The 16,863-nt window shown below is 37.3% G+C and overlaps 1 protein-coding gene and 1 long non-coding RNA gene across 2 annotated transcripts in view; one reads left to right on the top strand and one right to left on the bottom strand.

Moving 5' to 3' along the window:
- LOC149800682 (uncharacterized) overlaps positions 1 to 6,535 on the bottom strand; it is a 22,164-nt gene extending 15,629 nt beyond the window's left edge. The window contains exon 1 of the long non-coding RNA XR_016420557.1: positions 5,930 to 6,535. This is a non-coding gene — a long non-coding RNA (uncharacterized LOC149800682). The remainder of the gene's footprint in view (positions 1 to 5,929) is intronic.
- LOC149800681 (arrestin domain-containing protein 3-like) lies at positions 4,321 to 16,863 on the top strand. The gene is made up of 8 exons (XM_089954710.1): positions 4,321 to 4,520; positions 6,544 to 6,729; positions 7,186 to 7,308; positions 10,594 to 10,817; positions 12,086 to 12,268; positions 13,796 to 13,978; positions 15,310 to 15,406; positions 16,068 to 16,863. Exons 2-8 carry the CDS (start codon positions 6,612 to 6,614, stop codon positions 16,205 to 16,207), a joined length of 1,068 nt encoding a protein of 355 aa, XP_089810836.1. The 5' UTR covers positions 4,321 to 4,520; positions 6,544 to 6,611; the 3' UTR covers positions 16,208 to 16,863.

Below are 16,863 nucleotides of genomic sequence, written 5' to 3'. Positions count from 1 at the left end.
GGACTAATTCCAGTCTAAAGCTAATAATATCATCGCTAATGTTTTCTTTATTCACTTTGTGCCTATGTATTTATTTTATTGGTTTGGGGTGGATGTGACTTGACTTAGGTTTTTAACCTCAAAACAAAGCATGAACTCTCGTTGAATTAGTACAGATTCCGTGTTCGAGCATTTGTTTGTATTTTTCTTTTTCAATTTTGTCAAACAGGAGCTTCATCAACTTTTGTGTACCCTTTGTGTGCAAGGACATCATTAAACTGGTTGAAACTTATTGATTGACAGGTATTAAATCTGAACACATTTTAAACGTGTATCATCTAAACTATTGCCAAACTGTATATTATATGACAAATCGGACTACCCAATAGGTACCTAACAATTAGTTCTTAAGTTCAGTGGAAAACCAAATATATTGCAGCCCGTTTCTCAGAGATTTAGACAGGAAGGAGCCAAGGCGGGGTAGAATATTGATTTTGATTCATATCTGAGAATTATCTCAAACTGATAACTGTTGTTTTAGCTCAGGACAATTCATTATGATGCCTTAATCAGCTATAATTGGACAGAGGGTCAACATATGATATATGTATAACAAGAATGGAATTTTTCTACGTCAAATTTACAAAGTTTTAAATGGTCTGTCATTATGACTGATTAGCAGGAGTGCGTGAATGCTATTCGTCCCTAGTATGCCTAAATTTCATAATCTGTCTTTGCAAAACTTTAAACAAACTAACAGCTTTCCCCCGTTTTACGCATTATTTCTCAAACAGGCGATTGCATGTGCTCTTTCATGCTAGGAATGACCCATTCAGGTTTCATCTTTTATGCATAACCCCACAATAATGTATTTTGTCTTAGAATCTTGATAAACGGGCAAAAGTTTTGTGTGGAAGTGTTGCCCCATAAGGAACAGGCCATTCAAATGCTTCTCGTTGCAATTTTGTGTTTTTATAGGATAGAGGTGGGTGGGTATTGGGATTTTATGGGGAAATTAATATCCGGCCCCCAAACATATTCTTCCTGTTTGATAGATAAAATCAACTTATTTTATTCCCCCCCCCCCTTAAATCAGCTGGAAAAATTTAATTTTCTTGAGGTGAAAGGAAAAGAATTTTCTGGTTTGAAAGAAAATCCAGTTCCTATCTCCTCACTCCTGAAAATTAAATGGCCGGTTTCTATCATACATCGAACTAAATAAAATCAAGCGTCCGTCTACATACTCTGTCTGGTCTCAAGAACTTAAGATTATTAAGATTATCACCCTTTTCATCGACGTTTTTCTTTCTTATTTTCTGTTTGGGTGGATGGGTGGGGAGGAAAAGATTGAGAATATATGTTGTTGCACGATTTCGCCACAAGTAGTCTGCTGTATTTTTCTTCGTATAAATAAATCAAAATAATCTCTCTCTCTCTCTCTCTCTCTCTTACTTCCGCCATCTTAGATTTTTCCACTGATATTGGCCTTTTCACGGTGTGTGCCCGGCCTCGTGTACGGAGCATCTCTGTAGGCCAAGGTACTAGGCTAAACTTTCAATACTAATTTTAGCAAAATGAATTGATGATTTACGCAACTATATTTGACGAAATTACTGTCAAGTTATCTTGATTTCAGTTTGGATTTAAGACACATAGCCTACCTCTATCTCAATATTTGGTAGATTTATGCTGGAGCCTTTGCAATGACAGCGTGTATTTCCCTTCCATGACAAAGATAGACTTAATTTTCGAACATAATATATTCAATCATAAAATTAAACCAAACTTTAAAAAATTAAATCAAACTAGTTATGTTAGGATTTGCTGTGATTTTCATTTCATTCACAAGGTGAAACTCAAGAAAGACGGAACATTGCTTCCCATAGCTATTATTAATACCAAGGGACAAAACTACCTATCATTTGCACATAATGTTATCTCCCATAGCATGGCTTATATGCAGAGAGAGAGAGAGAGAGAGAGAGAGAGAGAGAGAGAGTTACTTTTTAAGCATCTGGACATTAACGCGTCAGATCGGTTCACCCAGCTTATTGTTATAGGTGAGTATCAAAGTAAAAACAATTAAAAAAAAATCTGCAATAAGTTATTAATTTAAATTTCAACTGCAGTTGAAAAGAATATTAACGTCTTCCAGATTTTAGTTTTGGTCCCAGATATATCAAAACTGGAAATAAGACCATATTCCTTGATCCAACAACTTGTCTTATCGCTGGACGAAATCAGATATTCAGTGCACACGAATAATCGAACTATGTTTGCATAACTAGATACAACAATGGCGAAATGTACAGGCCAGAACGTAACTTAGAAGAACATTTGGAATGTCAGGGACTGAGACCGACTCTCTCTCTCTCTCTCTCTCTCCATGAATTATCTACATTTCAGTCAAACCGTGACCACTTTCAGCTTTGTATTTTCAGTCTTATAAAGTCGAGTTTTTTTTTTTTGGGGGGGGGGGTGTTTTCTTTGTGTGTTTCACAGCATTATTTATGGCACACTGTACACATGATATGATTACATTGGTGTCGTTGCTGATGTCGATCAAGATTACGTTAGTGTACGTTACAAATAATTTTTATATATAATTCGATGCAAAATTTGGTAAAAAGTAGTGCCATTAAGCCGGGATAAACTACTTTATACTTTTGGGATGGGTGATTGGGGTCATGCAGGTATAACCAAACGAAATTCAAAAAGACCTAGCCAAGCAGTGTGTGTGTGTGTGTGATTAGGATTTTTAACGTAGCTTTAACAATTTTTCAGTCATATCGATACGATGTCTGCAGTGTGGCAGTTTAAAGTGATGTCTAGCATTGGGGCATCATGCCGCAGACATGTAACATGATGTCCCAACCAATCACATTATCCTGACACTAGGTCAACCAGTCCAAACACTAACCTCTTAATTCTAAGCGCCAAGCGAGGCATCTGTTAGTACCATTTTGGTATGACTCGGCCGGGGATCGAGCCCACGACCTCCCGCTTCCGAAGCGGACGCTCTAACCACTAGGCCACCGGAGCTGACAAGCAATACTTCTGGAAGTCGCATTGAAAAAGAAAAAAAATGTCTATAAGATCTGGAGTACACAGTTAATCCCCCCCCCCGGCCTCATCATAATATAAATGACTGCGAGTTAGATGCGTTACCTCATTCAATAATCAATAAATACTTGCATTAACGATTAGTCCTAACACGTTTTGTCCGGCCGCAACGGGTTTGTCGTATTATCACGGTACATAATGTATTTATGTAAACAATATAGTCGATCACCTGCTAAGGTGCGTACATGAAACAGAATTCAAATTAAATGTACAAAAATAGATTTACATCATACTGTACATGTTTTTGTGTCATAACAAGTTCCATCAGGTTTATATACATCTTTAGTCAAATAGCACACACACACACACGTGTGTGTGTGTGTGTGTGTGTGTTGGGGGGGGGGTATTTGACTAAAGAGAAGGAATAAAATAGTTTTTAACATAATAGGGTATATACTTTTCAAGGAGACAAAGAAGGAAAAAATTAGAGGTGAGAAATAATAGTTGTTTACAATACTTTATGTAGGTTGCATCAGTAGCGGCTTTAGCGATGTGAGCAATGTGCGATTGCTGAGGGTGGGGTGGCGAAAATATTGTAGTTTGTTTTAAACAAGTTATAATTAAAGCAGATTATTTAAAAAATGAATTTTATTTTGAAAACAACCTTGTATTATTCTGAACATTTCAATGAATTTCTTTAGTGATATATTGGGGGACAACTGTCCTCAATTTGCACTTGTTCCGCACAGCTCCCAAACCGCCGCTTGTTGCATACATTGTAAACCTCTAACACAGGAGTCGACAAAAAACGGCACGAGGTTTTGTGTGGCACGCGAAGGTCAGCCAAAAATCTTGAATTTGAACAGTGTTACTCTCTTACTGGTGGCAACCGCTCGTTCATTTTGTAATTAATCAGGAAAAAATAGGGTGCCTACCCCTGCTCTAACATAAAAACGTAGGCCATTTTGACTATACTGTCCTAATGCGTGTTTCTAAAACACAGTATAGGAAAACGTGCACCTTTTTGTGGGTAAACCGATCACCTGGTGTGCGACTTATGTAGTTTATTTTCCTTCAGATTGCCCCTACACCAGAAAAAAAAATAAGACAATCCTGAATAGAGACGCCCATAGACCGTATAGTACTTACAAGGCGGAATGCACTATTTATATCGAGAGCTGTTACGTGACGAATAACACCTATATAAACGGCTTGTTTACCATTTGAAAATTGTCAACAACTGGTTTATAAATAAAGGCTCGAGTCTCAGTGGTAAAGTATCACTTTAAAAATAACAACCAAGAGATTTAAACAGAATATTTTATCATTGCGTGTGCGTTTAAAGGAACTTTTATTAATATTAACGTTATTTTGTTGCGCAATTTCATTGAAGAGGTAGCCAAACATACTAGTGACTTTTTGCAGGACGTTGAAACAGTGACATCTAGCATTTTCTTTTTGGAATTATCGTTCTACGCGTGAGTTAATTTATTTTATCTGGAACTAATATTTGAATGTTTATGGTAAACAGTATTAAAGACAATAAAAACGCGTGTGATTATATTCTAAACAAATGCATGGAAATTGCGGCATACAAAGAAAGATTGTCTAAATTTCGATTGTATCATTGCACATGAATTATTTAGATTGTATGCCCACTCGTTGTTCTTGTACATGTTAAAGATGTGCATATACATTTGGAGAAAACTACTAAATCTAACTAACATTAAAATATTTTATTTATTTATTTTTATTTATTTATTCAGACACGTCGTATTAGAAAGCCAACATATATGTATTTGATGTTTATTCTGTTAAAACCAGTAAAACTCTCACAGCCCGAAGAGAACCGCTCTGGTGGCCTAGTGGCTAGAGCGTCCGCCTCGGAAGCCGAAGGTCGTGGGTTCGATCCCCGGCCGAGTCATACCAAAGACTTACAAAAATTGTACTAACAGCTGCCTCGCTTGGCGCTCAGCATTAAGAGGTTAGTGTTAGGACAGGTCGGCCTGGTGTCAGGATAATATGACTGGGTGGGACACCATGCTACATGTCTGCGGCATTTTGCCCCAGTGCTAGACATCACTATAAACTGCCACACTGCAGGCATCGTAGCAATATGACTGAAAACTTGTTAAAGCTACGTTAAACTTCCAACACACACACACACACACACACACACAGCCCGAAGATGCAAGATATTCGCACAAAAAGGTACTTTTTTGCAAACAAAAAAAGAATTCACAATGGAACGTGTGAAAGAAACAACTTTGGTACATACTGTTTACTTATAGGACGTGTTGAATAAGTGCCTGTGTCTATTTCTTGTATATTAAATATGAACTTAGTAAGTTTACACAACGTGAACCGCCATTAAAAGATGATTTGCGAATGTATTAACATCATTACCATACACTTCTAAAGAATTTTATATTTCTATAACTGTTATTGATACCATATAGCTACTATTTGACCTAGATGTCGTTAAACATCCATCCATCCATCCATCCATCCATACATACATACATGTCTTCAAAACCCACTAATGACATGGATTAATTTCAAAATCGCGAGGCCTGTTAGAGGCATTCCATACAAATCCAGTAAGTACGGCATCGTCTTCAACAAAGGAGCACACATGTTACACGTGGCTCTGTCCTTCCGCCATTTGGGTTATGTGTAGTCCTACAACGTAAGACACATCACCCGATATTTCTGTTGGGGGGGGGGGGGAGGGATCTTACCGCGTAACTAACTGTGTAGCGTGTTTTGATGTCGACTAACACTGTAACAAAAGTCAAATTTTCAGAAATATCACACACAGCTGGCAACCAATAACGACGCTTTCCTACAAAGTAAAGTTATAAAGTTTTCGTCAGACTTTACTTACCCTGATGTATTTTCTCAAATAAATTCAAATTCTCACAAAAGAAATGGACCTGTTTTCAAGTTTCGTTGGCGTACATTTCAGCTGGCTGGAAAGCAATGAAAGCCGGGAATGCCGAAATTGGGTTAAGTTGAAATATTATTCTTTTTTAACGAAACGAATAAAATATATATTATGCCTATTGGAACTGTAAGCAACGTTTCGTTTCGTTTCGTTCAAGAAATACATCTCTCACATGAACCGACTTAAACATACTTCGGCATACCTCGACTACCGTCGCATTGCAACAAATTCAAATGTATGTCAACAGAACATGAAAAATGCTTCCATTTGCAAGTGTCATATTTTCATTCCGCCAGCATAGTAAGTATATAAATTACACATAAATTAATAGAAGAGTGTCGATATAGGCTGTCAAATGTGTGAGATATTCATGAAACCTTGACTACTCGTTCCGATGTCAACCGACATCGGAACACGCTATACAAGCCCGTTATTTGGATAGCAAGACATAGCACTTAAACAAAAGCAGCATGTGCTATGTCTTATGTCTATGAGGAACATGTCTATGATCATGTCATTGTATTTGTCAAAATAAAAAACGTTCTATTTTACAGAAAACAAAGTAGGACATCATATCTCAAATAGGCAGCATTTAGTCTGAATACGGTGCAGGTTTCAAGGCATGAAAGGCAATACTATTGTCGAGGTCATTTACAACAATAATGGAGGTGTGTACTTTGCCGGTCAGAATGTGGACGGGTATGTAAGGCTCCAAGTTCCCGATTCGCAGCAAATAAAAGGCAAGTTTTAAAATTTCCACCTTGTAGCAAAAGATAAATTCTAATACATAATTTGGATTGTAACCACTATAAAGTTTGTCTAAATCAATAAATAAGGAAAGTAAAATGAAAGTTACTCAATGTAACAACCACCATGCATCTCTCAAAGCTATGTGGAGAAGAATACAGTTTTCGGATCACGACAACTTCTTTAGTTTTTTTCACTATGATGCCTCTAAAAGCTGCCTCTGTATCGAAGCTTATTTCCAACGAGTCCTCAATTTTGTTATCATAGGCTTCATCACCTATTGAATCGTCACGTTTTCTGGATTGCACTATCCTGTTTGTTGTAACTGTTAATTTGATCAATGAATGACGATGAAAGGCATCCTGCTAAAGAAAAGACAGTGTTATTCTCCTAATATGAAAGGAGTGTAGAATACTTTTTCAAAATGCCATTTCTAATTTTAATTCTAGAGATAAATTTACGATGGCTAGGTCATGCCACTGTATCCTGGTCCGAAGGTACGGGAGATGACAGTACATCATACTCTGATAAGGAGACATACTTTGATACAAAGATGGCGTTGCTAGAGAAAGGTAAGGATTGAATTCATGCCACTTCCATAATGTCTCCTTATATCATTATTCTTTCTTACGTTATCCGTGATTAACCACCAAAAGTTCAAATACGGTACTGTATCAAATGTTCAACCTTTTTTTTTTTTTTTGCAATTCGTAACCGTACTTGAATGTAACGTTTCAAACGCACCTACTAACTAACGATGAGAGATGCGATACATATGAATACATTAAAAATGTTCATTCTATCTGACTGACTATTTGCATTATAGATGCTTTCGCCCATAGGGCATGCGCGTCTGGTTAATATCCGAAACGGGCTTTTTAATTATTCCTGGGACAAGGAATTTGAGCCTCATCCCCCAGGCATTACTGTGTAAAAATAGCACTATTTAATTAAGCCGGCAGATCTGGGTCAATATGACTGGCTTCATAGACCCTAACGACCTGAATGTAAGGCTGTACACAAGTGGGAATAGACCCAACACACGCACTCATTTTTAAAAATAATTAATCCAGTCTGCCATCAACTGAACAGGGTATCAAGCAAAGCAGTATGTGCCGCCAGTAGCGATTGGTCGCCACTATGACGTCACATCGGGGACACCCAAGTTTAGACGGGTGGTAATGGTACCACATCTCCGTCGTGGTACAGAAGTCCGGCAGAAGGGAGGAAAGGTACCCGAAAACAGGCGCAAACGACACAGAGCCCTGAAACGCCAGCCCGTACTTAACCAAATCTAGTCCAGTTATTTAATGGACAATAAAAATACTAATAATGTGCAAGCCACCTATGCAATTAATCAAATAAATTGAGTTAAAAAAAATTCAAAAATGATTCATTAATAAAGTTAGAATTTTGTGTACAGAGTGTACATCGTAATACTAACAAAAAGTACCAATCGATTACGCATAAGCAATAAAACAGTGATCCAATTGTGATGGCGGTATCGAAATTATAAAACTAGGTTCAAGGATCAAGATTTTATCTAAAGCAGTTTCCAGCCAAATGGAAACTGCATGATTTTCTAAGTTAATTCTGGTAGGTTGCTCGAACTATTTAATAATGATTATGCCCGGGGATGATCGGAAGTAAGGCAACAGTTGGTTCACGGTGTGCTATCGTCCAGTCCCAATTTTTCGCTGGTCCCTCTCTTGAAAGGCCTTTCCTGAGGGTCCACATCGACGACCGGACCACTAACTTCCCAGCTGATATGTACTTGCTTTGAATATTGCAGAGTAAGGTTCCTTTTACTAACAGCATTATACTCCACTATTATTCAACAGTAGACTAGAGACCTGTTGTCATGCTGGTATTCTGCAGGTCCCTTTGTCCGCTCGTGCAACATGCTTTCCATGCCCCCATCATGCAACATCGTCACAGTACCAGCTGGGGCTCCGAAATAACCCCTCAATGGCTCCTTAGAAAACCATGGTTCAAGCAAAGGCAGCTTCCAGCGAAGAATTTCTGCACTACTCTTTCTCGTCCCGGGCAAACCTATCAGTCCTTGTTTGGCTGGTGGCTCATCAGTTCCCCCAATCTTCATGATATATTCATAGCCGCCACGCGGACGCTCCGATATAGTGTTTCACGATGTTAGCTGGTCGACGTTCTCGTGCTGAATATAATTCTGTATTAGAATCACTAATATTTACATCCAGTAAACTGTAATATATTCAAGAAAGGATTCTCATTTCATAAGATATCAAACATTTCTTTTTACAGGAACAATTTGAATCTCTCTCTCTCTCTCTCTCTCTCTCTCTCTCCCTCTCTCTCAGGCACATTGAATGCCAATCACAGCTAAATCACTTGTTAGGATATATGTCTTGACTTATTCCACTATCCCGTCAGTGTCTCAGTTTCTCTCTTTTTCATTTAATATGCATATGTGTTTTGTTGTTGTTGATGTTGTTGTGGGGTTTAACGCCATTTTTCAGCACACGATAGGCTGTACATGGCGGCCAGTATTAATGGTGGAGGAGGAACCCGGGAAATAACCACCGACCTACGAGAAGCTACTGGCATGCTTTCTCACATACCTACATTGGCTGAATCCGAGACTCGAACCCACGGAGACAGAGGTGTGATGGCAGTGATCCGTAACGGAGAGCGGTTTAGAACACTCGGCCACTCGGGGCCCCCAATAAACATATGTAATGATATTGATTATTGCGAATTATCGGCTGTTGCAACCAGGATGGCCCGCATATTTATTTTCGGGGGGAGGAGGAACATGTAGTGGTCAGCTGTAAAATTTTATGAATGTAGGTCAAGACATGTTTAAAGGTGAAATCGGGGGTGGGGGTGGGGGAGGGGGTACAGTCGACCGTGGTTGCAACATATGTTCGCGGTTTAGGGGCATCTAAACCTCTCGTAATGTGAATTGACCCGGAACGTCCATTCTAATATTTCAGACTAATCTAATAGAACATTATTTTCTGTTTCTAAATTATGACTACCTTTGTTTCCTCTAGAATACTAATCATTGGCATGGTCATTGTTAGAACTGCTTTACTGTTATGTTTGCAGTCCTTTCATATATCAATTCTGCTACATGTACGCGTGAGGAATTATTCACAACAACATTGTTCTCATCGATCGGAGGTGGGGTGGGTGCAGAAATGCTTCTTAAATCATAATACTATGGGCTCGCGATTACAGTTATGTGCTGAACTGATTTAGTGAATCGCTGTTTGCAAGAAGTTAAACTATTTGTTTTAATTTGATAGGCAAATTATGACAACATTTAGGGCAAAGTTATAACAACTTTCAAATGGTATGAAATGCTTAATACCAATAGTATGCTTTGCGTACAAACAATATTTCCGGTCGGCCATATGTCCCTGATGTACTTCCGGTTTCGGAAAAACGTCATTGTAGCCATGGTATTGTTTTTGATATGTATTAGCACGACCTCGTTGTAACCAAAATGTTTAGTTAGTTTGCGGAGGTTGCCTACTTTCAGATAACCTGCATAGAGAAAAAAATATTTTCCATTTAAACGGAGGGAATGATGGGGAGCAGGAGGAGGAGGAGGAGAGAGAGAGAGAGAGAGAGTATTATGTTTCATTCGGAGCTCATTTATTCCTGTTCATCGTTTATCAATAAACATGTAGTAAAATTTGTAACTCTGTAGCTGTAAACAAAATGCAAACATTTTGTTTGAAGTCGGTGATGAAAGGTGAAATTATAGTTAAGACATGCTTGATTTTACTTCTGTCATTTCACAACCTTATGGAACGTTTGTTATTTTCTGTTAGAGGTTTGCCTTTATTCCCTTGAGTTTTCGATACTTTCAGAGCCTTATCGGCACGGGTACTCAAAATTACTTCAAGATGTGTATCGTTATCCATTCAGTTTCCAACTTCCGCTCGATATTCCGAACTCATACCAAGGATTTTCCGGTTGGGTTCGCTACGAAGTGACGGTTACGGTTGTGGGACCCTGTGCATTCAACATATCAAAGAGCTTTCCTTTCACAGTGATCTCCCATCTGGATCTAAACACATTCCCATCTGCTAATGTAAGTTTATTCATTGAACGACAATTTAGTGTATGAAACATAAATTTAACCAAGCCTTTATATATCACTGATGACAAACATCTCTTGTACTGAAAATCATTGTATGTCCTATTTTGTTTTTGCGGATTTATTGCTATGGGCTCCAACGGACCTCAGTCTAACTGTTATCCAGCCTAATGGTTAGAGATCACAATAAGTGCTCCGAAAGGGTCCTAATAGTGTTGAACATTTCTAATCGCCGAAAAGAACAGGAAATGAACAAAAGGAATGTATTTCTCAATAGCTTCTTGTTCAGTTTTGCCCATCACCCCTGTCGGGGTATAGGTCACCCACAAAAGATTGCCAGAAACTCCTGTCCTGTGCCATCCCCTCTAGCTGACTCCAGGTGTGACCCAGCTTAGTGATGTCCGCCTCAAGGTCACTTTGCCAGGTGTTTCTTGGTCGGCCCCTTCTCAATAGCTCGTACATTTATTTTTTTCTCGGTAATACTATTTTTGTCCTTTTGACTTAATTTCAGTTCGATTACTTCTATTTCATTTCCAGTGGATGTATCAAAATTTAATAAACTGCAGCATTACTTTAGTTGTCTTTTAAGTAAACCTCTTACGTAACAGAGCGCTCGGTTGGTATTGAGCGGGGGAAAGGCAGTTAAACTGGCTTGGTTTAGAGTTTTAGGGCACATCAATACAGTTAGGTTACTTAGTTTCTACCCTAGTGGAGTAAAGTGCCTTGCCGAGTGATAAATCGCGATAGCATTCTGCTGAGATAATCGGCAGCCTAACGAATATTTCCGGTCGGCCATAAATGCACTTTTTTCTCTCAGCCATAACATTTTTTAAAGTTATGATATCATACAAAAGTACCATTCACCAAATTACTTCAACTTCTCAAGAAGGCCCCGTCATTAACGAATGCAAACTTACGTCTCTGATCAATTAAGAATATTGCATATTTTGTCATGTTGAATAAAGTAATATAGAGTGTTGTTTTCCACTGAATTACATAACTGCTTATAAGACTGCACATGAGAACATCGGCTTAACTCACATAGTAGTTAAAAACAATGTATAAGGAGAGAGTATCAGTCATGATTTGAAACATATATATATACCTGACATTCGTACAAATGCTTCTTTTTTTCAGCCAGCATTTATCGCTAACCGTGAACCGTAACTTCGTTTAAGCTTTCATAAACGTAAATTTGACAAATGGATTGGCGATTTCCATTATATTGCCTCTAACATGTATTTTTATTATTCGAATTACAGACTAAGGGTGTAGCTGAAGACGAGAAGGTGCTGGATTGTCTTTGCTGTATGTCTGGATTTATAACAGCAACCATCACCACTGATCGTCTTGGTTATGTACCTGGAGAAGCCATTACTTTTACCGCCGAAATCCATAACAAAAGCGATACGGACATGCATCCTTGCAAAGCAGCTCTGTCAGTGGTAAGGCTAATACTTGTTTTATACATTTGTGACGTGATGTAAATCTTCCAACATAAGTTTGTTAACTAAAGGTATATGCGGTGTTTAATGCGATATCTATACTAAATGGAAAACTTAACGTTACTTGTATATATGTACGCCGCATGGGTTCATTTTTGGGATTTACTAACATCCTGGCTTAGATATTTGTCTTGCGAATCTATCACAAATGCTGATAATATAATCAAATGTATGTGTGCTTCATACAAAATTTGGAACGAGTTAACAATAGTGTTTTGAGAAAAAATATTCATGTTACACCAAGACTGTTATTTTCGATGAAAATATAACATTATATTCACCGCTGATTTCTATGGCAGTAAAAAAGCTATGCTCCAGATCAGAGTCTCAAAGACGCGGCCTGCCAAGCCGTATCCTGTGGCCTGCAAAATGATTGGCATCACAAGGTGTCATGAGAGATAGCAAAGGTAGTGCGGCCCTTCGGCCATCCAAAATGGCCTCATGCGGCCGTCAGGGTGGTTTGAGACCCCTGCTCTAGATGCTACGACACTGTAGTCAGCAATATTCGTCATAATTTTCATGAAATAATGTTTAATTAGGACATCAGTTAGCTTTAGATTACTTACAAATTAGACAATAGTTTCAAGTTAGGATTTGGCACCGTGTCAACTACTATTCCAAATCTGACAATAGTTTCCAATTAGGATTTGGCCCCGTGTCAACGACTATTCGAAATTTGACAATAGTTTCCATTTAGGGTTTGGCACCTTGTCAACGATTGTTCTAAATTTAACAATAGTTTCCAATTAGGAGGTGGCACCGTGTCAACGACTATTCCAAATTTTATAATTGTTTCCAGTTACTATTGGCACCGTGTCAACGATTATTCCAAGTCTGACAATAGTTTCCAGTTAGGATTTGGCATCGTGTCAACGACTTTTCCAAATATGACAACAGTTTCCAGTTGGAATTTGCACCATTTCAACGACTATTCCAGATATGCCGGCATCTGCTATGAGTCCAAGAACTGGTGATGAAATTCTTCAGAAGAGACACATTTCTCGAATCTACACACACACACTCAAACATTCTTTTGATGTAGTTGTGAATACCACATCTTTATTCCAATCAATGAAAACAGTTTTCTTTTTTTTCTAATTGATGCTATTTAGAAAGTTATAACTATTTATTTCGACATAAAAAAACGCACATAATGTAGATAAATAATTGTTGATTTCGACATAAAGAACACACATATGTATATTTATGGTCACTGATTATCGAGGATATTATCTCCGTACAGATCAAGGTTGAAAAAAATATCTATCGATATAAAACAACTTGATTACATTGTATAATAGCATTTTACGTCACATAGTGGCTTCAGTGTGCTACAGAAACGTAAAGTTGGACAACTGAAAAACTGGACTACATACAATTTGGGAAGATAAAACCCTCCCCTCCCCCCCCCCCCCCCAAAAAAAAACCCAACTGCGGCACAAGTACATCTTCTTTTCATTATTTCAGAAAGTCCGCTATCATGCCATTGGTTGCAACAATGAAGAAACTGTAATTCTGTCCAAACTCAGGGGCCCAGCGATACGACGCGGCAGATCATGTATATGGGAGAGACAAAAGCTTTATATCCCTCCTTCGCCTCCATCCTTCTTGCACGGGTGTAAACTTATAGACATCGAGTACTTTGTCTCGGTAGGAAGCATTTAATGAAAAAGAGTTATCTATCATATAATAATGTATAATTTTTCAGATTTTGTTGCATTTTTAATAATTTTACATTCAAAATAATTAACATTATATGATAAGTAGACCGGGAGTTTATTTTAAATGTTCCATACCAATTTTGCATACTGTGCATATTTGCTAATGGTTACTCTTAATATTATTTTAAGCACTGCTTTAAACATATTAAAATTCTACTTAATTTTGGCTATTTTAATAAATTCTACATTAGACAAGAGTTATTCATCCATGATCTGAAAATGTTTGAAATTTCAAATTATTATTTGTCACGAACTGCAAATATTTCTACACAAAATACTGAATCTGCCAATCCATTGAATGCGTTGAAGTCTCTTCATTAGCAATAGTCTCTATGAGCGACCGTGGTATTAATAATGGTCTCACAAGACGATTTGTTATCTGCTATATTAATAATATTTATTAGGCGACATATTAACCATAATATTAATAACAGTCTCTATTAGGCTACTTGCTAGTTCTACTATTAGCAATAGCCTCTATTGGTCGATTTGGTAACCGCATTATTATTAATAGTGTCTACCAGATGACTTGTCGACCACACAATTAATAACAAAGTTTAAAATCGTTAATATATAAGAGAAGGCAACACTATGACCATGTTTTCGTAAATACTTTTATCAGACTATATAATTGTCCATATACAAGTTATGTGAATAACAGTTTTGTGAGAGGCTAATACTAATAATTATGGGATCAAAGATACGACAAGATAAAATGTATTTAACCTTGTCATGATTTAAAACAACAATTCAACATAATATCTAATGAGCTATTTACCGACATTACATAAAACAAGCGAGGCATTTCAAAGAGGATGGTTTACAAGACATAAAAACACAGCATAACTTGAAACAAGAGCAAACAAGACATTGTAAAAGTCCGTGCTTAAAAGTGAACTTAGTATCTGATAAATTAAAAACACAATTTAGGAATCCGTAAAAGCAGTAGAATACTGGCACATACAGAAGGACAGACTTACCAAGTTGGTTCTATTTTGCAATTGTAAAAAGTGCATTTGATATAAATTCAACGATCCCAGAAATTGCATTGGAGGCCATGTTGTTTTGAATACGGACTTAATGCAGGCCGAGCATTCTAAGTACTATTATATATGTTCCCAAAAAACGTTAAAAAATAATTAAAATGAAACTTCATATTCGACGGGTCATCTTTTTTAAGTGATGTGAAATCTTATTTCTTCTATACATGTTGATGAGTTACATGTCCAACTGACGTCTATGAATTCTGTTCTCCTTCAGATCACAGTGGATCCGGTGGGGCCCAGCTTTGCATTGTTAGTGCCACTAATGATTGTTATTGGCACAATTCCTCTCAAAACTACGACACACATTATCCGTAAGCATCAGCGATCCTCGCAGCAAATAGGTCATGTTATACTGTCGATTCTGCATGAAATTTATATAACAAAAATAAAGAACAATAACATCAAGACACGGGATGTCTATACAATTTTTTATACACGAGTAACATCAGATGTCATTATTTAAATTAGATTATATTGTTTAATACTATAATTTAGGTACGTTAAAAATCAAAAGGTCACACTCACATTTGGAATTAAAGAAGTGCAATACAGATGTCATTTTGTTTGAGATATTTATTACTTTAATTTGAGAAAGAAAATGCAAGATCTGAATTTTATCCCACAGTAGCAATTAAATAAAGCTGATATATTGATGACAAGTATAAAGAAATTATGAACATTGCTTGTTTCAAACTATTATTATTATTATTAGATATAGCTCCAGTTTCTTAAAATAAATGCCAAAGATTTTAGTTCACTGTTACAATATGCGCTTCATTAACACCAACGAAGCGTTAAACACATTGGATTTACATTGCAAGATTCTTCATTTTCAACAAAATTTATTCAAGAAATATGCTGTCAATGTGAATTTAATTATATATATATATTACAAACACTTATATATATCTTCTTCTTTTGCTATGTTAAATATGCTTCAAGAAGAAATAAGTACAATATTCTTTATTTCAGCGCAATTAGAATTTGCCCAAAGTCAACTTTTAAAGAATGACCTGTCCCCGCTGTACCCAAGCTACACTTTTAAAAGTCGGAGAAACGTCGAATTTCAGTTGGCAAAGCATCGAACTCGCATTCTAAAGAGAGCATTTTAGATGCCCACCCAGAACAGCCGATTCCGTTGCCTCCTTGTGACCTTGAGAAAGGCACTTAGCTCCAATTTCTCAGCGTGGCATTGTTACTAATGTTAAAACTGTCCTTAAAAATAGAAATTAATGTCCTCAGCGAGATTTAATGGCTATTTCGCACGCCACTAAAGGAAGTAAACCATATAAGCTGTGATGATTTCATTCTTCAGAGGGTATGTGAGAAAGCTTGCCAGTAGCTTCTCGTGGGTCGGTGGTTCTTTCCGGGGTTTTCCCGGGTTCTTCATCCACCAGTAATACTGGCCGCCATACATAGCCTATCGTGTGCTGAAAAATGGCGTTAAACCCCACAACAACAACAACATTCTCCAGAGAGCGTTTGTTCGAAGATATTGTAGTTACTATACAAAGGAAACATTTCTAAATTACAAGCAATCCTTGTGTAATCCATATGAAATCCATGGAGTAGCTTTTGCATCAACTTGAGTGGTTGGCATGGATAATGCGTGATGATAGGGTCTCAGTAACCATTGAGATCAAGGCAGCTCACACAGGAGTAATATGAAATGACGACGGAATCGAAGGATCACTATACACTATAACGTCAAAGTATTTCTCTCTGTTTGTACTTAAATAGCCGTCATGAATAAAGAGCTTGAACTTGA

The sequence above is a fragment of the Sinohyriopsis cumingii genome, chromosome 4 (genome assembly GCF_028554795.1).
Source record: "Sinohyriopsis cumingii isolate HCF-2022 chromosome 4, ASM2855479v2, whole genome shotgun sequence".
In the NCBI taxonomy this organism is placed as follows: domain Eukaryota; kingdom Metazoa; phylum Mollusca; class Bivalvia; order Unionida; family Unionidae; genus Sinohyriopsis; species Sinohyriopsis cumingii.
This window is presented reverse-complemented; position numbering and strand designations above follow the sequence as displayed.

Coding starts and splice junctions, on each gene's coding strand:
- LOC149800681 (XM_089954710.1), top strand. CDS start 6,612: ATGAAAGGCAATACTATTGTCGAGGTCATTTACAACAATAATGGAGGT. Junction 7,309..10,593: donor GATGGCGTTGCTAGAGAAAG/GTAAGGATTGAA, acceptor CGATACTTTCAG/AGCCTTATCGGCACGGGTAC. Junction 13,979..15,309: donor ACATCGAGTACTTTGTCTCG/GTAGGAAGCATT, acceptor GTTCTCCTTCAG/ATCACAGTGGATCCGGTGGG.